This window comes from Lolium perenne, chromosome 3 (assembly GCF_019359855.2).
Source record: "Lolium perenne isolate Kyuss_39 chromosome 3, Kyuss_2.0, whole genome shotgun sequence".
Classification (NCBI taxonomy): Eukaryota; Viridiplantae; Streptophyta; class Magnoliopsida; order Poales; family Poaceae; genus Lolium; species Lolium perenne.
Window position 1 is genome coordinate 225430568 of NC_067246.2, and position 24704 is coordinate 225455271.

The 24704-nt window shown below is 48.3% G+C and overlaps 1 protein-coding gene across 1 annotated transcript; it reads right to left on the reverse strand.

Moving 5' to 3' along the window:
• Nucleotides 1–22490, reverse strand: LOC139838100 (uncharacterized). Its single transcript, XM_071827452.1, has 3 exons — nt 22374–22490; nt 478–868; nt 1–122 (listed from the first exon to the last, which is right to left on the reverse strand). The coding sequence occupies exons 1-3, from the start codon at nt 22488–22490 to the stop codon at nt 1–3; spliced, it is 630 nt and encodes a 209-aa protein (XP_071683553.1).
• Between the last annotated feature and the right edge of the window lie 2214 nt (nt 22491–24704).

Consider the following 24704-nt stretch of genomic DNA (forward strand, 5'->3'; position numbering starts at 1 on the left):
TCACCTCCCGCGGGCTCGAGTCTTGGAGCGCGGCAAGTATCTCCCCCGCGGCGATGATACGCGCGCGGTCGCGGTCGACAGGCATTCCCGTGGAGTCGCCGTCTCCACGAAGTCGCACGTACCTGCAGTCAACAACACAAGGAAAAGGGAAAAATGAGAACTTCCCCTTCAACGCCGACTCGCCACGCTCGGGGACTGGCCCCCGAGGCCGACTCGCCACGCTCGGGGACTGGCCCCCGAGGCCGACTCGCCACGCTCGGGGACTGGCCCCGAGACCGACTCGCCACGCTCGGGGACCGGCCCTCGAGACCGACTCGCCACGCTCGGGGACTGACCCTCGAGGCCGACTCGCCACGCTCGGGGCGGCCCCCGAGGCCAACTCGCCACGCTCGGGGACCGACCCCGAGGCCGACTCGCCGTGTTCAGATGCTCAAACCCCCGGCAAATAAAACAAGAAGTGCGACAACAAGAACTTACCAAGAATCTGCCGCGACATCTCCCTGACGAAAGCCTCGAAGTTGGTCTTCTCGGCCTGCACCGCCAGGACGATGCCCTCGGACGCCTCCTTCTCCGCAGCAAGTTCTTTGGCGTGCTGCTGCTTCAAGGCCGCCACCTCCTCCCGCAGAGACGCGGCAGCCCCACGTGCAGAGTCCCGCGCATCAGTCGCGGCCTCCAGCTTCACCTTGTATTCGGTGATGACGTCCTCCAGCTCCCGGCCCTTCTGCTCCAGGACCTTCGTCAATTCCGCCACCTCCGCTTTCGCCCTTTTCCGGGCCTCTTCGGCCTGCTGCGCCCGGAACTCGGCTTCACGGTAGAAGGACTCCTTGACGAACCCTTCCCGAGCCTCGGCAAGAGCCTTTGCCTGCGCCTGCTACAAGAAAAGGAAACGGTGAGAACGAACGCCCGGGCCGGTGACCGAATGAGGACGGCGAGTGGGCATGACTTATCGCCAGGGCAATCAGCTTCCGGTTCTTCTGCGCCGCCTCCTCCACAAGCGCGGTCAGCCGCTTAATCTCCGCCTACGGAAACCAAACAAAAATGCCAAGGTCAACAAACAAAAAGCAATAGAGACTCGACTCGACTCGCCCTTTCAGACCAAGTCGACCCTCGGGGACTGGGGGTGACTAGGCCACGTGTTCAGCGACACTTACCACATGCGCCTCGCCAAGCGCCGTGTGGAGCTCAGTGAAGGTCAATGAAGACGGCGGCGGATGACGCGACTCGGTCGCCCGTCCGCTCGCATCACCGCCTCGATCGACGGAACCTCGCCCGTCCGCGTGTCGGTGTCACTGGGCGGGCGCGGTCCCTGGCGGCCTTGGACCGGCGCTCTTTCGGTGGCTCCGACAGGCCGCCCTCCTCGACGATGTCCTCTTCAACTTCGGGTGCCTTACGCCCTCGGTCGATCCAATGTCAGTCGACTCCTCCTCCACCACAGGCGGAGCAACGTCCGGACCCGTCGCCGCACTCGCCATGCCCCCGCGAGCCATGCTGGGTAGAGGAAAAACGTTGGCGGTGGGCTCGACGTGGCTAGTGCTCTCCTTCTCCGCTTGACTCCCGGCGGCGGGCTCTTCTGGAGCCGACCCCGCACCCCCAAGGTCGGACGGCGCCGCCTTCCTCTCCGCGGCTTTCTTCTTTGCCTCGGCCGCCCTCGTGGCCGCCACCCCGGCCGCGGGCGGCTTCGCCAAGGTCTTCTTCTTGGACCTACAGAGAGGCGAGGTGAGTCGACACTCAGTCCGATCGCAGAAGGATAAATTCGACAAGAAATACTTACTTCACCGTGGGAATCGCTTTACGCCCGGACCGGCCCGAGCTCCCGCATCGATCGCGTCCTTCAAGGGACGCTGAAGCCTCATGGACCCTTCCAGAGAGTGGGGCGCGATCGCCGATAGCGGCTCGGCCCCTTCCTTGGAGGGCTCCGCCTTGTCCTCCGGACGGGAGGTCGCCTCCTCTTCAGCCGCGCCCTGGGACGAGGACTCGGCACCCCTCTTCGACCCGCGCGGGAGTCGATGAAGTCCCGCGCCTCCGAGTCCGACTCGGTGCGCTCCTCCTCCTCGTCGACCTCTTCCTCCTCGCCTTCGGTCATCTCCGGTGGTTCCTTTCCGGCGAGAGGAGGGAGGTGGTCCGCGATCTTCCGCCAACGCTGCAATCGAATCAAAGGAACAAGTCGAAAGGAAGAAGCGCGGCTAAGCCGTGCGAAGTCGCCATGCGAAGCATTACCTGAGGCGCTGGGGTGTCTTCGGTGTAGGGCTGCAAGCCGTCCTCGAAGGAAGTAAAGGTGGCAGTGGTGATCTTAGCGAGCGCCTTCCGGTACTCGCCCTCGTCCCACTCGGTCGCCGTCGACCGGGTGCGGTCGTTCTGTCCCCGGTACTCCCACATGGGGTGAGCTCGGCACCGCAGGGATCAGCCGCCGGCCAAGCCAACAGTTGTACATGTCGACCGCCGTCAGGCCGTCATCTTTAGCGCCTGGATCGCTTGGCGCATATCCTTCACCACCTTCTCCTGCTCGCGCGGCGGCAGCCGGACATTGAGGCGCCGCGGGACGCTCGGCTCGGGACTGTATTGGGGAATGCATACCTCGCCCGGGGAGTGTACTCCTTGGCGTAGAACCAGAAACGACGCCACAGCGGCTGCGCCTTCTTGGGGAGCGCCATGTCGATGAAGCTTTCCCGGACTTCACCTGGAAGGTGATCCCCCTGCTCGGGATGAGTGCTTCGCTGTTCTTGCTGGCCCGAGTCGCCCGCCCCTGGCAGATGGACACCCCCCGCGGGAAGTCGGGCGGACAGCCCCAGTAGCATGCGCACAGCGCCACGACCAGAGTAATCTGCTGGACGCTGTGCGGCCCGTGGTCGGAAACCTTGATGCTGTAGAAGGCCAGCAACCGCCGGAGGAAATCGGAGGTGGGGAGAGCGAACCCGCGATCGAGGAAGCTCATGAAGATCACGAACTCCCCGGGCCGTGGGAGGCTCCGTCTCGTTCGCCGGCGGAACCCGCCATCGCTCCTGGTTGAACTCCGGGATGACTCCGGAGGCGACGTACGGGAGGAGAGACTCCCGCGTGACCTTCGACTTGCCCCAACCCTTCGCCGCCATGGATGCGTGTGGAGTGTGGAATGAAGATGAGATGAAGAGAAGATGGGGGATGAATGCGGAGGAGTGTTGAACCCTAATCCTAGGGGCGACCCTTTATACCGCCCGCACTCGCTCAGATTGAGGATGAGATCTGTTCGTTGAATTGTCCCGGAATCGCCGCCCCGCAATCAACGGTCGAGATCTGCGCCGTCACCGGCTGAATAGCCGTTAAACTAGCCGTTAGCGGTCACGTCGAGCCCAACGGTCAACAACATGCAGACGGTGTGCGCCTCGGTCAACGTGAAATCTAGCCGTTGGCCTCTCCACGTGTCTCTATGGTGACTACGCGTCGACTGGCAAACGGCGACTGGCTAGAGCCGACTGTCACACGCCGACTGACTGATCAAATTATGGCGACTGAGACTGCCACCGCACCCGCGACTTTATCTTTGGAAGCCCGGCGGCGACTCATCTTGATCCATCACCGCGCCTCTCCAAGACTTGTTCCAGATCCGCGCTTCTTCACCACCGCGCTTGGGGACTACTGATGGGGATATGCCCATAGGGGGTGGGTCGCCAGTCCCAGTCGCCATGAAGATAGAAGCTTGGGTGGATCGCCAGTCGCCTAAGCGACTGGGCCCTAAGGCGACTGGGCCGTGATCCCAAGGAGGAGGTCCACACGGCTGGACAAGAAGATTACTTGCGAGAGGGATAGCGGATCCCGGATTAGTAGCAACTGATATGATTCGGAGTTATCTCCATGTAACCCTAGGCCGGGGGTGCTTATATAAACCCCCGAGCTTAAACCCTAGAGGACACCTTACTCGAGATCCAATCTCCCCCTGTAAGCTCTCGGCGTAGCCGCCGACTGAAACCCCCATTGTAATTCTCCACTGAGCAATAAAGATCTAGCAGGACGTAGGCCTTTTACTCTCCGGAGGGGCTGAACCTGGGTAAAACCCTTGCGTCTCTTGCACCTCGACCCGTAGATGGCAATGTTCCCTTCCCCTCGCATCAATGAAGTGCTACCCCCTGTAGCATCTGCCGTGGTTACATCCACGACAATATCACTGCTGAGATCTGTTCCCATTCTTATGCAGGCTCAAACTGCTGCGCCTTTACTCAAGTGGATGCAAAATGAGGCTGATGAGGCTGCTGTGAGGACGATGGTGCCGGCACCATCATCCGAAAACCTCTACAAGCACGAGGCCATGGGCCAGCTGGGTGGTGACCTTTTAATGAATCTGGTATATTTTCTTAATCCACATACATGATTTTATTATTATCTGTTTAATTACTGTTGGCTTTGCCTAATGCTTACTAAAAGTTCAGAAACACTGCGTTTGCTTACAATCATCATGCACTAATTTTTCACTTTTCAGTCTGTCTCATCCAGTATATAAACTGTTGAGTTCCGTTGGCTTCTTTTGTAATCATCTGCATTGTTGTCAACTATTGTCTATGCACAACCCTATTCTTCCACTTACATCCCGCACTATTTGCATCAGTCTATCTCATAGATTTATTAAATATCAATGATGAGTTCTGTTTCTATTCATATGCAGGATGAAGCTTCTGTGCCTCTACTCAAATGGAAAAAAATGATCCTGATGAGGCTGCTGTGAAGACGATGGTGCCGCCACCATCTTCTGAAAACCTTCTCAAGCACAAGGCCACAGGCCAGCTGGGTGGTATCCTTTTCAGTAAGCAGGTATATTTTCTTAATCCTCATACATGATTTGATTTGTCTGTTTATTGCCGGCTTTGTCTAATGCTTACCAATAGTTCAGAAACACACACAACCCTATTCTTCCACTTACATCCAGCACTATATGCATTAGTGTCTCATAGATTCATTTTATATATAACTGCTGATGTCTGTTGCTCTTCAATTTTCATATGCAGACTGAAACTGCTAAGCCTTCATTGGTCAAAAGGATTGCAACTGCGGCTGATGAGGCATCTGCAGAGGCTGCCACCAAGTTATTGTCAGCCCCACCTTCTGGATGCTTATATAAGCTCAAGTCCAAGGACCAGCCGGGCCGTAACCATCCAAGGGTTCGGGTATATTTTCTTAAGCCACATATACATGCCATGATTTATGCCTGATATTATCACCGACTCTGTCTAATGCTTTTCGGAATTCGGAAACGCCAAATTAGCATGCTTATATTCATCATACACTAAATTTTGACTGTTCAGTTTGTAACATAGTGTTATGCACTCGCTTGTCAACATTTGCATTGCTCTGAACTATGCACTTTACACAACCTAATTCTTCCACTTACATTCAGCGCTACGCACCAGTAGTACCTCCCATGTTTCCTTCACCATCCAGATGCCGAGTGATACGTCCCAAACGTATCTATAATTTCTTATGTTCCATGCTACTTTTATGATGATACTCACATGTTTTATACACATTATATGTCATTATTATGCATCTTCCGGCGCTAACCTATTGACGAGATGCCGAAGAGCCAGTTGCTGTTTTCTACTGTTTTTGGTTTCAGAAATCCTAGCAAGGAAATATTCTCGGAATTGGACGAAATCAACGCCCAGGGGCCTATTTTTCCACGAAGCTTCCAGAAGACCGGAGGAGATAAGAAGTGGGGCCACGAGGCGACCACACAACAGGGCGGCGCGGCCCATCCCCTGGCCGCGCGGCCCTAGCGTGTGGGGCCCTCGTGTGGCCCCCTGACCTGCCCTTCCGCCTACTTAAAGTCTTCGTCGCGAAACCCCCAGTACCGAGAACCACGATACGGAAAACCTTCCAGAGACGCAGCTGCCGCGAATCCCATCTCGGGGGATTCAGGAGATCGCCTCCGGCACCCTGCCGGAGAGGGGAATCATCTCCCGGAGGACTCTTCATCGCCATGATCGCCTCCGGATTGATGTGTGAGTAGTTCACCCCTGGACCATGGGTCCATAGCAGTAGCTAGATGGTCATCTTCTCCTAATTGTGCTATCATGCTCGATCTTGTGAGCTGCCTATCATGATCAAGATCGTTTCTTTGTAATCCTACATGTTGTGTTTGTTGGGATCCGATGGATATTGAATACTATGTCAAGTTGATTATCAATCTATCATATGTGTTGTTTATGTTCTTGCATGCTCTCCGTTGCTAGTAGAGGCTCTGGCCAAGTTGATACTTGTGACTCCAAGAGGGAGTATTTATGCTCGATAGTGGGTTCATGCCTCCATTAAATCTGGGACAGTGACAGAAAGTTCTAAGGTTGTGGATGTGCTGTTGCCACTAGGGATAAAACATCGATGCTTTGACTAAGAATAATTGTCTTGAATACAATACGCACAATACTTAATGCAATAGTCAGTTTAATGCAACTAAATACCTGAAGGGGTTCGGATGATAACATGAAAGTGGACTTTTTAGGCATAGATGCATGCTGGATGGCGGTCTATGTACTTTGTCGTAATGCCCTGATTAAATCTCATAGTACTCATCATGATATATGTATGTGCATTGTTATGCCTTCTTTATTTGTCAATTGCCCAACTGTAATTTGTTCACCCAACATGTTATTTATCTTATGGGAGAGACACCGCTAGTGAACTGTGGACCCCGGTCTATTCTTTACATCTGAAATACAATCTACTGCAATACTTGTTCTTTACTGTTCTTCGCAAACAATCATCTTCCACACAATACGGTTAATCCTTTGTTCACAGCAAGCCGGTGAGATTGACAACCTCACTGTTACGTTGGGGCAAAGTACTTTGGTTGTGTTGTGCAGGTTCCACGTTGGCGCCGGAATCCCTGGTGTTGCGCCGCACTACATTTCGCCGCCATCAACCTTCAACGTGCTTCTTGGCTCCTCCTGGTTCGATAAACCTTGGTTTCTTTACGAGGAAAACTTGCTACTGTCTGCATCACACCTTCCTCTTGGGGTTCCCAACGGACGTGTGTTAATTGCACGCATCAAGCTCTTTTTCTGGCACCGTTGCCGGGGAGATCAAGACACGCTGCAAGGGGAGTCTCCACTTCCAATCTCTTTACTTTTTTTTGTCTTGCTTTATTTTATTTACTACTGTGTTTGCTGCACTAAAACAAAACACAAAAAATTAGTTGCTAGTTTTACTTTATTTACTATCTTGTTCTCTATATCGAAAACACAAAAAAATTAGTTACTTGCATTTACTTTATCTAGTTTGCTTTATTTACTACTGCTAAAATGAGTAATCCTGAAGTTGAAGTTCGTTCGTTTAAACAACAAGGTGGAGAAAGTTTTAAAGATGCTTGGTATAGAATTAGTGATGCTCATCATAGGTGCACTAAGAAACACTCCACTATTATCCTACTTAGGAACTTTTATGTTGGAATATCTAGTTGGAATAGGTATGTTCTTGATACTCTTTCGGGGGGTAATTTCCTAGGTACTCCTGCTTTAGAAGCTAGTTGCATCATTAAGAGTCTAGTTGGAATACCACCTGTTAATGAAACTAAAATTGAAATCTCTCTTGAGGACGTCATGAAAAAGTTGGAAGCCATAGAGAAAAATCTTCCAAGTGTTGAGACTAAACTGGAGGTATTACTTGATAATACTGATAAACTTGATAAATCCCTAGGAGGAATTAATGAAAGAATTGCTACTTTAGAAACTTGTGCTATCCATGATAATCAAACCCATAGAATTGGTAAACTTGAAGAAGCTATGGGAAAATTGGGTTCAACTTTTTCTTCTCTTAAATTTAAGGAGAAAGCTTATGTGGGCAAGGAGCAAAAATTCATGTATGTCTCTAAGGTGCCTAAGCCAAAGAATTATAAACCTAAAATTGATAAAACCCTTAGTACCACTATGGGAAATTTAGATAATGGAGCATCTAAGGTACCCTCTGCAACAAGTCTTGTTTGTGAGAAATTTTTTGATGTCAATGCTTCTTCTCTTGATAACACTTGATACACACTTTCTGCACCTAGCTGAAAGGCGTTAAAGAAAAGCGCTTATGGGAGACAACCCATGTTTTTACTACAGTACTTTGTTTTATATTTGAGTCTTGGAAGTTGTTACTACTGTAGCAACCTCTCCTTATCTTTATTTTATTGCATTGTTGTGCCAAGTAAAGTCTTTGATAGTAAAGTCAATACTAGATTTGGATTACTGCGCAGGAACAGATTTCTTGCTGTCACGAATCTGGCTAAAATTCTCTGTAGGTAACTCAGAAAAATCTGCCAATTTACGTGCGTGATCCTCAGATATGTACGCAACTTTCATTCAATTTGGGCATTTTCATCTGAGCAAGTCTGGTGCCATTTTAAAATTTGTCTTTACAGACTGTTCTGTTTTGACAGATTCTGCCTTTTATTTTGCATATCATGTTTTGCTATGTTTGATGGATTTCTTTGTTCCATTAACTTTTAGTAGCTTTGTACAATGTCCAAAAGTATTAAGAATGATTATGTCACCTCTGAATATATGAATTATGCACTGACCCTCTAATGAGTTTGTTTCGAGTTTGGTGTGGAGGAAGTTTTCAAGGGTCAAGAGAGGAGGATGATACAATATGATCAAGAAGAGTGAAAAGTCTAAGCTTGGGGATGCCCCCGTGGTTCATCCCTGCATATTTTAAGAAGACCCAAGCGTCTAAGCTTGGGGATGCCCAAGGCATCCTTCTTCATCGACAACATTATCAGGTTCCTCTAATGAAACTATATTTTTATTCAGTCACATCTTATGTGCTTTGCTTGGAGCGTCTGTTTGCTTTAGTTTTTGTTTTGTTTGAATAAAGTCGGATCCCACAATCCTTTATATTGGAGATATTACGCTCCGCTGTTTCGTATAAACACATGTGTTCTTAGCTTTATCTTTAATGTTCATTGCGAAAGTTGAACTACCTCATTCATTGATATATGGTTGGAAACGGAAAATGCCGCATGTGGTAATTGGTATAATGTCTTGAATAATGTGATACTTGGCAATTGTTGTACTCATATAGATCTTGTTTAAGCTCTTGCATCATGTACCTTGTACCCATTAATGAATAACTACATAGAGCATGTTAAAATTTGGTTTGCATGATTGTTCTCTCTAAGTCTAGATATTTTCTGGTTGAGGTGTTTGAACAACAAGGAGACGATGTAAAGTCTTATAATAGTTACAATATGTTTATATGTGAGTCTTGCTGCACCGTTTTATACTTGAGTTTGCTTCAAACAACCTTGCTAGCCTAGCCTTGTATTGAGAGGAATTCTTCTCGTGCATCCAAATCCTTGAGCCAATAACCATGCCATTTGTGTCCACCATACCTTCCTTCCACATGGTATTTCTCCGCCATTCCAAAGTTCATTACTTGAGTGCTACCTTTAAAATTCCATTCTTTACCTTTACAATATATAGCTCATGAGACAAAATAGCTTAAAAACTATCGTGGTGAAGAATATGTACTTATGTGTCTTATTTCTTAATAAGTTGCTTGTTGTGCGGTAACCATGTTTTCTGGGGACGCCACCAACTCTTTTACCTTTGTTGAATATCATGTGAGTTGCTATGCATGTTCGTCTTGTCTGAAGTAAGGGCGGTTTTCACAATCAAATAGTTTGAGTATGCATACTGTTAGAGAAGAACATTGGGCCGCTAACTAAAGCCATGATTCATGGTGGAAGTTTCAGTTTGGACATAAAACCTCAATCTCTTATGAGAATATTATCTGTTGTTGAATGCTTAAGCATTAAAAGAGGAGTCCATTATCTGTTGTCTATGTTGTCCCGGTATGGATGTCTAAGTTGAGAATAATCAAAAGCGAGAAATCCAATGCGGGCTTTCTCCTTAGACCTTTGTACATGCGGCATAGAGGTACCCCTTTGTGACACTTGGTCGAAACATATGTTATGCAATGATAATCCGTGTTAACCCAAGCTAATTAGGACAAGGTGCGAGCACTATTAGTATACTATGCACGAGGCTTGCAACTTATAAGATGTCTTATACATAACTCATATGCTTTATTACTACCGTTGACAAAATTGTTTCTTGTTTTCAAAATGAAAAGCTCTAGCACAAAAATAGTAATCCATGCTTCCCTCTGCGAAGGGCCTATCTTTTACTTTATTGTTGAGTCAGTTTACCTATTCTTTCTATCTTAGAAGCAAACACTTGTATCAACTGTGTGCATTGATTCTTACATGTTTACCTATTGCACTTGTTATATTACTTTGTGTTGACAATTATCCATGAGATAAATATGTTGAAGTTGAAAGCAACCGCTGAAACTTATATCTTCCTTTGTGTTGCTTCAATGCCTTTACTTAGAATTTATTGCTTTATGAGTTAACTGTTATGCAAGTCTTATTGATGCTTGTCTTGAAAGTATTATTCATGAAAAGTCTTTGCTATATGATTCATTTGTTTACTCATTATCTTCATCATTGCTTCGAATCGCTGCATTCATCTCATGTGCTTTACAATAGTATGATCAAGATTATGATAGCATGTCACTTCAGAAATTATCTTTGTTATCGTTTACCTACTCGAGGGCGAGTAGGAACTAAGCTTGGGGATGCTTGATACGTCCCAAACGTATCTATAATTTCTTATGTTCCATGCTACTTTTATGATGATACTCACATGTTTTATACACATTATATGTCATTATTATGCATCTTCCGGCACTAACCTATTGACGAGATGCCGAAGAGCCAGTTGCTGTTTTCTGCTGTTTTTGGTTTCAGAAATCCTAGTAAGGAAATATTCTCGGAATTGGACGAAATCAACGCCCAGGGGCCTATTTTTCCACGAAGCTTCCAGAAGACCGGAGGAGATAAGAAGTGGGGCCACGAGGCGACCACACAACAGGGCGGCGCGGCCCAGCCCCTGGCCGCGCGGCCCTAGCGTGTGGGGCCCTCGTGTGGCCCCCTGACCTGCCCTTCCGCCTACTTAAAGTCTTCGTCGCGAAACCCCCAGTACCGAGAACCACGATACGGAAAACCTTCCAGAGACGCAGCCGCCGCCAATGCCATCTCGGGGGATTCAGGAGATCGCCTCCGGCACCCTGCCGGAGAGGGGAATCATGTCCCGGAGGACTCTTCATCGCCATGATCGCCTCCGGATTGATGTGTGAGTAGTTCACCCCTGGACCATGGGTCCATAGCAGTAGCTAGATGGTTGTCTTCTCCTAATTGTGCTATCATGCTCGATCTTGTGAGCTGCCTATCATGATCAAGATCGTTTCTTTGTAATCCTACATGTTGTGTTTGTTGGGATCCGATGGATATTGAATACTATGTCAAGTTGATTATCAATCTATCATATGTGTTGTTTATGTTCTTGCATGCTCTCCGTTGCTAGTAGAGGCTCTGGCCAAGTTGATACTTGTGACTCCAAGAGGGAGTATTTATGCTCGATAGTGGGTTCATGCCTCCATTAAATCTGGGACAGTGATAGAAAGTTCTAAGGTTGTGGATGTGCTGTTGCCACTAGGGATAAAACATCGATGCTTTGTCTAAGGATATTTGTGTTGATTACATTATGCACCATACTTAATGCAATTGTTTGTTGCTTGCAACTTAATACCGGAAGGGGTTCGGATGATAACCTGAAAGTGGACTTTTTAGGCATAGATGCATGCTGGATGGCGGTCTATGTACTTTGTCGTAATGCCCTGATTAAATCTCATAGTACTCATCATGATATATGTATGTGCATTGTTATGCCTTCTTTATTTGTCAATTGCCCAACTGTAATTTGTTCACCCAACATGTTATTTATCTTATGGGAGAGACACCGCTAGTGAACTGTGGACCCCGGTCTATTCTTTACATCTGAAATACAATCTACTGCAATACTTGTTCTTTACTGTTCTTCGCAAGCAATCATCTTCCACACAATACGGTTAATCCTTTGTTCACAGCAAGCCGGTGAGATTGACAACCTCACTGTTACGTTGGGGCAAAGTACTTTGGTTGTGTTGTGCAGGTTCCACGTTGGCGCCGGAATCCCTGGTGTTGCGCCGCACTACATTTCGCCGCCATCAACCTTCAACGTGCTTCTTGGCTCCTCCTGGTTCGATAAACCTTGGTTTCTTTCTGAGGGAAAACTTGCTACTGTCTGCATCACACCTTCCTCTTGGGGTTCCGCATGAAGGGTCTTTCACTATGCATGGCAATGGCAAATTGATGAACACCTACACGGTCTATGAGGTGTATGTCTACAAGAAGCAGGCCATCACATATTTGTATGGACATGATTGGAGAAAGTTTGCTTTTGACTACGGTCTGAAGAAGGGCGACGAGCTGAGGATCAGAAACTCAAACGGGCAGATATACGTAACTGCTTACAGAGTTGGAGACACTTCGAAATATATATTATGTAACTTTTTTGTACTCATATCCTTTGATTACTGCATTCTGAGCAGTTGTTCTAAACCATTCCCTCTGTTCTAGCTTGCTGGGTTTAACATGATCAAAGTTACAGATCCCCTGATGGAACAGGAGCGGATGTCACAAAGGGCACCCACACCAGCACCGGCACCGGCTTCCCACTCTCCTGCATCAGCACCGGTTCCTGTACCAGCTCCGTTTACTGCATCTACCCAGCAGGCTCCTGCATCAGCCTTTGGTTCCTCTAGCTGCACCGTTCTGCACCTGCCCAGTCTCCTGCATCAGCACCGGTTCCTCTAGAGGCACCGTTTATTGCACCTGCCCAACAGTCTCCTGCATCAGCACCAGCTCGTGTACCAGCCCAGGCTCCTGCACCTGCCCCAGCCAGATCACCGAGGTCTCAGCTCATTGCTGTGGCCACCCGTGTGGTGACCAGGACGCATCTGAAGGCTATGTTCGTGAGTATATGACAACATAACTGCTCTTATCTTGATGTCTTCTCTACTCAAAGTCTCACATGGTTCAGCCTTCAGTGCATTGGTGCCATTGACTAATTTTTGGTGGTATCTCTTGCTTTGAATCAGAAATTGCCTAAAAGTATCTCCAAGGATCTCAATGCTGGCCGAAGGGGAAAGATTTCCCTCGTCATGGAGAGTGAAGGTCTCACCGTGGAGGGACGGTACTCCATCAGTCCCACAGATGGCCGCTTGGCTGTTACTTCCAGGTGGAAAAAGTTCATTGACGGTGCCAAACTTCGCATTGGATGAAAGTTGAAGGTCAAGATCTTTCGATGCCACTGTGACATGCTGGTCATAAAGTTTGCGGTTGTCTAGTTCTGTTGTCCCATGAGCCCTTAGCAAATGCATTTGTAGTTATACTTATATAAGGTTATCTTATCTGAACTGCTAATTAATTGTATGGGTGGTAAAACTCTGGCAAGCTTTTGCTCTTAGCAAGTATGTATGTATGATCAGCTATTATGATAACTAATGTTTGTGTTCATCTTAATTTGCATTTCCGTTTTAGAAAAAAACTTAATTTCTATTTTGGCTGACCTGTTAGAGAACTATTAGATTGAATCCACAACATGATTCAAATAGATTCATTACACCGAGCCACATGTCTTGATCTTGCTGTACACTAGTTCCATTAATCAGTGCAAGAAGGCTTACCTGAGCTGCCTGAACCACGGCAGATTCGAATCCACCTTAGCTATCTAGCTAGAAATACAACCTTTGCAAAAATAGGATTTGCAGTACTGTTATCACCAGATTTTGGCCAAATCAGGATATGGGCCGTAATTGAGATGGGCTTGGAGGATATACACGTAAAGTGTCTCTGAAGCGGCCTTGTACGGGAATTTGGGCTAGATTGCCCGTGTATCTGTATATTATAGTAGATTGCATCTTAGTTTAGAATCAATAGATAGAGTTTAGCCCGTACACGGTTAGGTTTATTCCCGAATTAGAAAGTCCACAGACTATAAATATGTATCTAGGGTTATTGAGAAAGGAGGACGACCACGTTCACAACAAACACAATCTAGGCGCATCGCCACCCCTTGTTTCGAGGGTTTCTTCCGGGTAAGCATCATGCTGCCTAGATCGCATCTTGCGATCTAGGCAGTATAGGTTTATTCGTTATCTGGTGTTGCTCGTACTGAAGCCTTGTTGATGGCGAGTAACACTACTTATCGTAGATGTTTTGGGGCTTGCATCGTTGTTCTTCTGATATGCTTGCTTAGCTATGCCGCCCCTCGATATCTAGCCGCCCTTACACCTATCTTAGGTGTAAGGGCGGCATCTTGCTTCATCTTTATTTAGTAGATTTGATCTGTTATAGTTGCTCCTTGTTCTTCAAGGATTAGTTTGATATCCGTATGGTTAGGCATTGCAAACGGGTTGAATGATCCGGTAGTGCGTAAGGTATGGTTTGCCAATCCTAGAAGGGATGTTCCGGGAATCGACTCCGTGTTGGTTTTTAGGCCTCTTTTAGGGCTAGTTTTCCATCATCTTTCGTATCTGCTAGGCTCAACTACGTGTAGGATGTTCCGGTTATACGGTGAAAACCCTAAACTGTCGTAGATCGATTTAGCTTAATATTAATGAAGCAGGATACCCATGTTATTGCAAGATCTAATATGAACCATGGGTCAATCGGCTCTTTGAGCCGATGAGCAGGGTAACCTGAGAGCCGATCGAGGCTCATTTAATGTTTACGTGTCTACCATGCAGGAAACTAATCGAAGCGATCAAACACCTTCCTGACCAGGTGTAGGTCAGGTGGCACGCCCTTGCGACCATCAGGACGTGTGCCAGAGCATTGCAGGCCGTTGACCGAGGGACCAGGGCCCACCAGCAGTCCTGGGAGCCTCCCGGCTCTTCGTGTTGCTCGTCGCTGCTCGCCGGTGGGTTTTGGCAGGCAACACATTCTGGCACGCCCAGTGGGACGATCTGCAGCAACCACGTCAATATCTGCAGCTGAGATGTCGGACGAACCAGTCAAGTACGAAGATCTTCCTGAAGAGCACAAGAAGAAGTATGATGAACTTAAGGCTCTCTTCGAAGCCGATCTCATCGGCTCTTTCGAAAAAACCCGTTCACATGGCATTAGGTTCAAAGGATTCACACCCGAAGGCGTGCTCGATGGAGTAGATCTGTCTCTTCCTTCGGAGGAGCGCACCAGAGCCCTGCGCCAGGAAACCAATTATATGGTGGCTCATTCTCTACATCGTCATTCTGAGAGCCTGGTGAACGCTTTCGAGCGTGTTGCGCTTCGCGTGGTTCAGTAAATCATGAAGCATCAGTATTCTCCGTCAGGACCTGCCCTAGGAACTCACCAAGGAGAAATACCGTTCCACACCAGACCACAACTGCCATTCACGCTTGCAGCTCCATAGCAACAAGGTTCACCGGCATACGTCGTCTACAAGGTTGGAGGTGATCCTGGCGATTACCAATTCCTGTATGAGCCGCCCAAAGAGATCCCACATGGATACATGTGCACATACGTGCCGGACTGCAACAACTGGGCGCACACGAACCAGATTACAGCAGGAGGGATTGCTGGAGCAGGAGGGAGTTCTGGAGCAGACGCTGAGAAACAGGCGTGGCTAGCTAAATATGCCACCGGAACGAGTCATGAAAGCTCAACCCCTGCAGCTCATACCGTGGATCAAATCAGTGCAATCTTGAGAGACCAGTTCGGTATCCTGCCAAAGAGGAGAACAATCGGCTATTCCAAGCCGTATCCCAACGAATATGACCTGATCCCGCTGCCGCCCAAGTATCGGCTCCCTGACTTCACAAAGTTCAGTGGATCAGAAGGGTCTAGCTCAATTGAGCATGTGAGCCGATATTTGGCACAGTTGGGCATGGTTTCAGCATCAGACCCGCTACGTGTAAGGTTCTTTGCGCAATCGCTCACGGGTCCAGCTTTTGGGTGGTACACCTCGTTGCCACCAGATTCAGTTCGGACATGGAAGCAACTGGAAGAGCAGTTTCATGTACAATATCACTCAGAAGCTACTGAAGCTGGCATTGCCGATCTGACGCAGGTACGGCAAAGGCGGGGAGAGACGGTGTCTGATTACATTCAGCGTTTCAGGACTGTCAAGAACCGATGTTATTCGGTTCGTTTAACTGAGAAAGAAGCAGTCGAGCTGGCAGTGGCAGGCCTCGCAGCGCCGCTCAAGGATCTGACTTTCCAAGTGGACTACAATTCACTGGCGCATATGGTCCAGAAACTGACATTGTATGAGCAGCGCCACCCAGAATTGTACCAAGACAAGTTCAAGCGCCCGATAGGCCTGGTCGAGGCAGAAGAAGTTGAAGACTCTGCAGAAGATCAGGAAGTCGCCGTGGCTGAATGGGCTCGGGGGGCAGTACCCGTGTCCTGCAAATGGGTGAAACAACCAGGGCATGCAAAAGGGTTTGACTTTGATTTGAGCAAAACTGAGCAGATTTTCGATTTGCTGCTGAAGGAGAAACAGCTGAAGTTACCCGAAGGCCATAAAATCCCTACGGTGCAAGAGTTGAACGGGAGACCGTACTGCAAATGGCATCACACGTTCACCCACGTCACCAACGACTGCAAAGAGTTGCGTCGACATATTCAAATGGCAATAGAACAAGGCCGATTGATCTTCGGTCAGTTTGCCATGAAAGTGGACATGCAACCGTTTCCTGGCGTCAACATGGTGGAGCTCAACCCTTCCACGAAGCGTCGGCCGGGTTTCTCTTTCGATATCAACATGGCAGGTCCTGTAGACCACCATGGCAAAGATAAAGAAGAAAGCAGTCACTCCCGTGGCAAGGATAAGAAGGAGGCCGATCCACGCGACCGGCCCCAATATGATAACAGACGGTACCTCACCGAGGAAGAAGTGAGAAGCGTGCGGTACCAACGACCACTCTCCGCACATCTCCTTAACAAATATGAGTACCAGTACGACCGACGCCAGCGGTACGACGTAGATGACGACACATATCGTCGGTCAGATGCAGACAACAGAAAACATCGTCGATATGACAGAGACGATGAAGGATATGAACACCGCGCTAAAGGGAGATCAAGAGAGCAGGAAGACATGGACAGACACGGGATTGTCCTTTCTTTAAGCACTGCTGGGACTCAGGAATGAGCCGATTGCCCACAATTGACAACTGCCCAGAATGTAGACAGCAGAGGAAGGGCACAAGTGAGGTTTCAGTGTTCAAGCGTCTAGGGCCTCTCACACCTCAGAGCAGACGAGCTAAGTCATCTCGAGATGAAGACTTCGAGGAGTCAGAAGATGAGGAAGAAGATAGGTACCACCGGCCAAGGTGGTGCCCTGATGGACTCAGTCATTCCCAGAAGCGTAGGGTTCAGCGGCTACGGAACTTGGAGGAAGCCGAGGCGCAGTACCTATACACGTTGAGGAAAGCACGGCCCGATCTGGCCGTGAAAATTCAGCAGACATTGGAGACAGAGGTGCGGCCACAGAAGAAAGAATGGCGCCCCAAGCAGACAAAAGTCGATGCAGAGGCATCGGCTGACACAAATATGGTGTTCATACTGCCGTCGGAGCTTTATGCTCCAAGAACTGAAGAAGTGCCAGTAGCACAGTTCGACTGCGGTCCACGGCCAGTTGTCTTTGAGAAGCCACGAGAGAGGAGCTACAGGCACTTGAAGGCCCTGTACCTAAGAGGTTATATCAATGGGCAGCCTGTCAACAAGATGTTGGTCGACACGGGAGCGGCAGCCAATATAATGCCATACTCCATGCTACGGCGTTTGGGACGCTCTAACGAAGATCTGATCAAGACCAACGTCACACTAAGCGATTTCAACGGCCAAGCATCAGAAGCGCAAGGCGTTCTGAACGTGGATCTAACCATAGGCCGGAAAACCATCCCTACGTCGTTCTTCATCGTCGACAGCAAAAGCACCTACGCTGTCCTGCTAGGGAGGGATTGGATTCACGCCAACTGCTGCATTCCATCCACGATGCACCAATGCCTGATACAGTGGGATGGAGATGAAGTGGAGGTCGTTCATGCAGATGACTCGATCGAGATCTCATTAGCTGGCATGAATATTTGGGATGCAGATGACCAAGAGCCGATCTCTGGAATCAGTTTGGACGGCTGTGAGCGCATCGAAGCTTCAAAAAACGGGGTGAGGCTGGTCTTATCCACCGGCCTGACGGAGTAGCAAGACCAAAGTCAGTAGACGTACGTGGCAAGGCCGATCCCTGCGATCGGCCCCAAAAAATAAAAAGCAATAATCTCACCTCAAGCATGTCACGTAGTTGTCGTAAAGCACAAATAAGTTGTAAACCCTCATTGAGTAATGCAATGGAAAAGGAGGCCGATTCAGGCAATCGGTCCATATTATCCTCACCAGATGTTTTGCCTGTGTTCAGCATCGATCTAGCAGGCGACGGAAAGCTAGGATATGGGTTTACATGAGCTGATGAGCTAGGAGATTGACATTGGTCCTGGGGATAAGCCACGACCAACATTTATCAGCAAAAAGTTAGATCCGCGTCTGAGGGGCCTGATGATAGCTTTGTTGAAAGAGTACCCAGATTGCTTTGCCTGGGATTACACAGAGATGCCAGGGTTAGACAGGAGCATCATTGAGCATCGGCTCCCTCTGAAGAAAGGATTTCGGCCGTTCCAGCAGCGAGCACGACAGATGAAGGCCGAAATTCTGGTAGAAGTCAAGAAAGAGATCGAGAAAATGCTGAACGCCGGATTCATCAGGCCATGCAGGTATGCTGAGTGGATTTCTAACGTCGTACCTGTAGAGAAAAAGGACGGCCGATGGCGCGTCGCCATAGATTTTCGGGATCTCAATAGAGCCACTCCAAAGGATGAGTACTCAATGCTGGTAGCAGAGACATTGATCAATGCGGCTGCTGGTCATAAGGTTCTAAGTTTCATGGATGGCAATGCCGGCTACAACCAAATTTTCATGGCTCCAGAAGATATACACAAGACTGCATTCAGAGTACCAGGCTCAGTGGGCTTGTTTGAGTATGTAGTCATGACATTTGGGCTGAAAAATGCCGGCGCAACGTACCAAAGAGCCATGAATTACATCTTTCATGATCTGATCGGCAAGTTGGTGGAGATTTACATTGATGACGTGGTGGTCAAGTCTGTTGCAGTGGAAGGACACTTGGAGGATTTGCGACACATCCTGGACCGAACTAGAAAGTTCGGACTAAGAATGAATCCAAAGAAGTGTGCCTTTGGTGTAACGGCCGGTCAATTCTTGGGTTTCTTGGTTCATGAACGCGGAATTGAGATCGGCCTGAAAAGCGAAGAGGCAGTGCGAACGATGAAGCCACCTACCACGAAGAAAGAACTCCAGTGTCTCATCGGCAAAATCAACTTCGTCAGACGATTCATCTCCAATCTGTCAGGGCGAATCGAGCCATTCATGGGCTTGGTGAAAATTAAATCTGATGAGGAGTTTCGCTGGGGGGCAGAGCAACAGCAAGCATTTGACGAGATTAAGGAGTATCTAATGAAGCCACCTGTGTTGGTTCCGCCACAGCAAGACAGGCCATTCTACATTTACTTGTCAGTAGCTGACACCTCCATCGCCTCAGTGGTGGTGCAAGTTTATGATGGTCTGGAGAGAGTGGTTTTCTACCTCAGCAGAAGGATGTTGAATGCAGAAACGAGGTACCCTGAGATCGAGAAGTTGTGCCTCTGTTTGTTTTTCACCTGCACCAAGATTCAGCATATCTTGCTGTCAGCAGTAATTATCGTCATATGCAAATCAGATGTCATCAAGCATATGTTGTCGGCTCCTGTGTTGAAAGGCTGACTCGGTAAATGGATGTTTGCATTATCGGAATTTGATATCCGGTATCAGCCTGCGAAAGCAGTCAAGGGACAGGCGTTGGCCGATCTTATTGCTGAACGAATCAACACTGATATAGCAGCATTGTCTGTGCGCGCATGGGCCATGTTTTTCGACGGATCGGTTTGTGATGATGGTTGCGGCATCGACATTCTACTCGTGTAGCCTCGGGGGGAAACATATTCCTTCTCCATCAGGTTACCTACCCCTTGCACCAACAATGTCGCTGAGTATGAAGCAATATGCAAGGGAATGGAGTTGCTATTTGAAGCCGGGGCAGAAGCAGTGGAAATTTTTGGAGACTCCAAATTGGTGATTTCCCAACTCACGGAGGAATACAAGTGTGAGAGCGAGTCGCTCTTCCCATTATGGATGCAATGCCATGAGCTGATGGCACAGTTCAGGTATATAAATTTCAATTGGATCCCAAGGTCGCAGAATACCAAGGCGAACGATCTCGCACAGATGGCATCAGGATACAAGGACATAGCAGATGGAACCGATGTCCAGGTGCAGTTCATGGAACCAGATGACTGGAGAGCCGATATTTTCAATTACTTGAAAGATTCAGCTCGGGGGCACCTAAACGGATAAGATACAAGGCCATGAAGTACGTCCTGATTGGGGATGACATGTTCTACAGGACTTTGGAAGGGTTACTTCTCAAATGTTTGGGACCAGCCGAGTCCAATCGGCTCCTACACGAGGTACACGAAGGCGCCTGTGGAACTCACCAATCGGCTCATAAGATGAAATGGCTAATCAGGCGATCGGGATTTTATTGGCCCACCATGCTTGAAGATTGTTTTAAGTACTATAAAGGGTGTCAAGCATGTCAGAAGTTTGGGAGCATTCAGATGGTACCCGCATCAGCAATGAATCCCATCATCAAGCCTTGGCCATTTAGAGGTTGGGGTATGGATATGATCGGCAAAATCAATCCTCCATCGAGCAAGGGCCATGTGTGGGTGCTGGCCATTACATATTATTTCACTAAATGGGTGGAGGCAGTCCCTATGAAATCAGTGGCATCGACAGATGTTATCAACTTCGTGAAAGAACATGTCATTCATAGATTCGGGATTCCCCAGACTATCACGACCGATGGAGGTTCGGTCTTTGTTTCTAAGGAGTTTAGAAAGTTCTGCGAGGATATGGGAATCAAGCTGATCCGATCATCTCCATACTATGCTCAAGCAAATGGGCAGGCTGAAGCATCCAACAAGAGTCTTATCAAGCTGATTAAGAGGAAAATCGACGAGTATCCTAGACGTTGGCACGAGGTATTGTCAGAAGCTTTGTGGGCGTATCGCATGTCATGTCATGGAGCGATAAAAACCTCGCCATACCATTTGGTCTATGGACAAGAAGCCGTGCTACCCTGGGAAATCACGGCTGGCTCGAGACTGGTTGCGTTTCAGAATGATTTAACTAGGGAAGAATATGCAGCCCTGATGAGTGACAGCATTGAGGATGTAACGGAACTCAGACTATGGTCGCTTGAGAAAATCAAGGAGAATAAAGCCAAGGTGGCTCGCGCATATAATAAGAAGGTGAGACCAAAGGAGTTCCAAGTTGGTGATCTGGTATGGGAAGCTGTATTGCCATTAGGGACTAAGGATGCAGCGTATGGTAAATGGTCTCCAAATTGGCACGGGCCGTATAAAGTCGACCAAGTTTTAAAGGGGAATGCATACATGCTTGAGCAGTTGGATGGGGTGAAGTTCCCAGTGGCCGTCAATGGCCAGCATCTCAAGAAGTATTTCCCAAGTATGTGGGATGATGGGCAGTAAGATATGGAGGCCGATGCACGAAATCGGCCAGTAAAAAAAAACAATTCTCTTCCCAAGTATGGGGATGATGAACAATGGAATATGGGGGCCGATGTATGAAATCGGCCGATAAAAAGAAATATATGTGCAAAGCAACAGGATGCTAGGTACAGCCGATGCACAGACATCGACTTGAGAATAAAACAGCCGATGCGCAGCCATCGACTTTAGAGGTACAGAATATTATGATCAGGTATCAAGTTACAGTCTGAATTTGAGGAATGTTTGCTTGAACCTGTCTAATTAGGTCATTGAGTTTGGCCTTATTGGCGTTTGACGATGAAAGACCGATGCGTTGCTATCGGTCCTTGGAGCGTTGACCTACTTTGACAATCGGAAGAATTACTTTGACAATCGGAAGAATCGAATCGAACAATTGGAAAGTCAAATCGGAGAAGTATTCTTCATTGATTAAAGGAGGGATTTTACAAGAAAGAGCCGATTGCTCTCAAAAGGATGAGCTACTGCCTAGTGCACTACTACTAGTCCCTAATCTACGGGCCGTCGCTGCCCTCGTCGTCGCCGTCTGCGCCGCTGTCGGCGCTGCTGCCGGCGACCTCCTCGTCACTGCTGTCGTAGCCCTCGGCAGGGGCCTCTTCCTCCTCGTCGTTGTCGTCGTTGTCGTCGTCGTCGTCGGCATCCGACCCAGCGCGGAAGTGCTTCGCCGGCGGCTCGTCGGAGGAGGTGTCATCCTCCTCTTCCTCCTCCTCGTCGGATGAGGAGAAGCCGTCCCAGGAGAAGAGGTCGTCGTCAGTCTCCTCCTCCAACCCCCCATTCACGAGGAATTGGAGGTTGTCCTCCCTGTCGGTCAGGGAGGCGTCGTCCTCTGACCCGTCGGTGAAGACCCAATCCCTCTCGTCCCACCATTCTGGGGCGAGGGCTTCGTATGCTGCCATCAGGTCGAAATCCGGCTCTGGCTCGCTGGAGGAGGAGGATTGGAAGGATAGGCCTGAGGAGGCAGAGGAGGAGGAGGAATCCATGGTGTAAGGGGGGGTTTTTTGCCGATGGCTAGTGCGGAAAAGGGGGATGAAGAGGCGAACTGCTCAGATGAGTTTAAATAAAGGGGGTCTAGTGAAAGACGATTCAATGCTGTGGCAGTTTCGAGGATGCGGTGCCAAAACTGTCAAATCGTGCAGTGCGGAGAAGTTGAGAAGGCAAGGCATCATGATGAAAGGATACTGTGATGGTTCTGCTCTGCCACGACGTGACCCTACGAAGAAAAGACAGAGTGGTTTTGAAATTATCATTACCAAAACCAGGGGGGCATGTGTTATCACCAGATTTTGGCCAAATCAGGATATGGGACGTAATTGAGATGGGCTTGGAGGATATACACGTAAAGTGTCTCTGAAGCGGCCTTGTACGGGAATTTGGGCTAGATTGCCCGTGTATCTGTATATTATAGTAGATTGCATCTTAGTTTAGAATCAAGAGATAGAGTTTAGCCCGTACACGGTTAGGTTTATTCCCGAATTAGAAAGTCCACGGACTATAAATATGTATCTAGGGTTATTGAGAAAGGAGGACGACCACGTTCACAACAAACACAATCTAGGCGCATCGCCACCCCTTGTTTCGAGGGTTTCTTCCGGGTAAGCATCATGCTGCCTAGATCGCATCTTGCGATCTAGGCAGTATAGGTTTATTCGTTATCTGGTGTTGCTCGTAAATGCGAAGCCTTGTTGATGGCGAGTAACACTACTTATCGTAGATGTTTTGGGGCTTGCATCGTTGTTCTTCTGATATGCTTGCTTAGCTATGCCGCCCCTCGATATCTAGCCGCCCTTACACCTATCTTAGGTGTAAGGGCGGCATCTTGCTTCATCTTTATTTAGTAGATTTGATCTGTTATAGTTGCTCCTTGTTCTTCAAGGATTAGTTTGATATCCGTATGGTTAGGCCTTGCAAACGGGTTGAACGATCCGGTAGTGCGTAAGGTATGGTTTGCCGATCCTAGAAGGGATGTTCCGGGAATCGACTCCGTGTTGGTTTTTAGGCCTCTTTTAGGGCTAGTTTTCCATCATCTTTCGTATCTGCTAGGCTCAACTACGTGTAGGATGTTCCGGTTATACGGTGAAAACCCTAAACTGTCGTAGATCGATTTAGCTTAATATTAATGAAGCAGGATACCCATGTTATTGCAAGATCTAATATGAACCATGGGCCAATCGGCTCTTTGAGCCGATGAGCAGGGTAACCTGAGAGCCGATCGAGGCTCATTTAATGTTTACGTGTCTACCATGCAGGAAACTAATCGAAGCGATCAAACACCTTCCTGACCAGGTATAGGTCAGGTGGCACGCCCTTACGACCGTCAGGACGTGTGCCAGAGCATTGCGGGCCGTTGACCGAGGGACCAGGGCCCACCAGCAGTCCTGGGAGCCTCCCGGCTCTTCGTGTTGCTCGTCGCTGCTCGCCGGTGGGTTTTGGTAGGCAACAAGTACGGGGAGGCTGACATTGGGGACCCATGAGGCAGCAGCGTTGTCAACGTTTTAAAGGCGGCAGGAGATCGAAACAAAAAAAATAAGCCAAAAATCAGTTGGTAAACAAAATCCAAGAAATGAAACATTTACCTTTCTGAGAGGATGACATGCGGGACCCATGAGGCAGCAGCATCCTCAACTATTCCAAGGCGGCAGGGGATCAAAATAAAAAAAAGGAAATAGCCAGAAATTAATTAGGGTCAAAAATAAATCTATCAAAGGAAACCTTTATTGTTCATAGAGGATGACATGTGGGACCGACCTGCCAGCTGCGTCGTCATCGTTTCAAAGGGGGCAGGGGATCAAAAGAAAAAGGCAAATAGCCAGAAATTAGGGGTAAAAAATAAATCCAACAAAGGAAACTTTTATTGTTCACAGAGGATGACATGCGGGACCCATGAGCCAGCAGCTTCCTCAACGTTTCAAAGTCAGCATGAGATTGAAAGAAAAAGGAAAGTGACCAAATATCAGGAGCCAAAAATAATCCAAGAAAAGAAATTTTATTGTACATAGAGGATGACATGCGGGTCCCATTTTGCAGCAGCGATCTCAACGTTTTCAAGGTGGCACAGGACCAAAAGAAAAATGAAGTAGCCAGAAATCAGGGGGTGAAAAAAATCCAAGGAA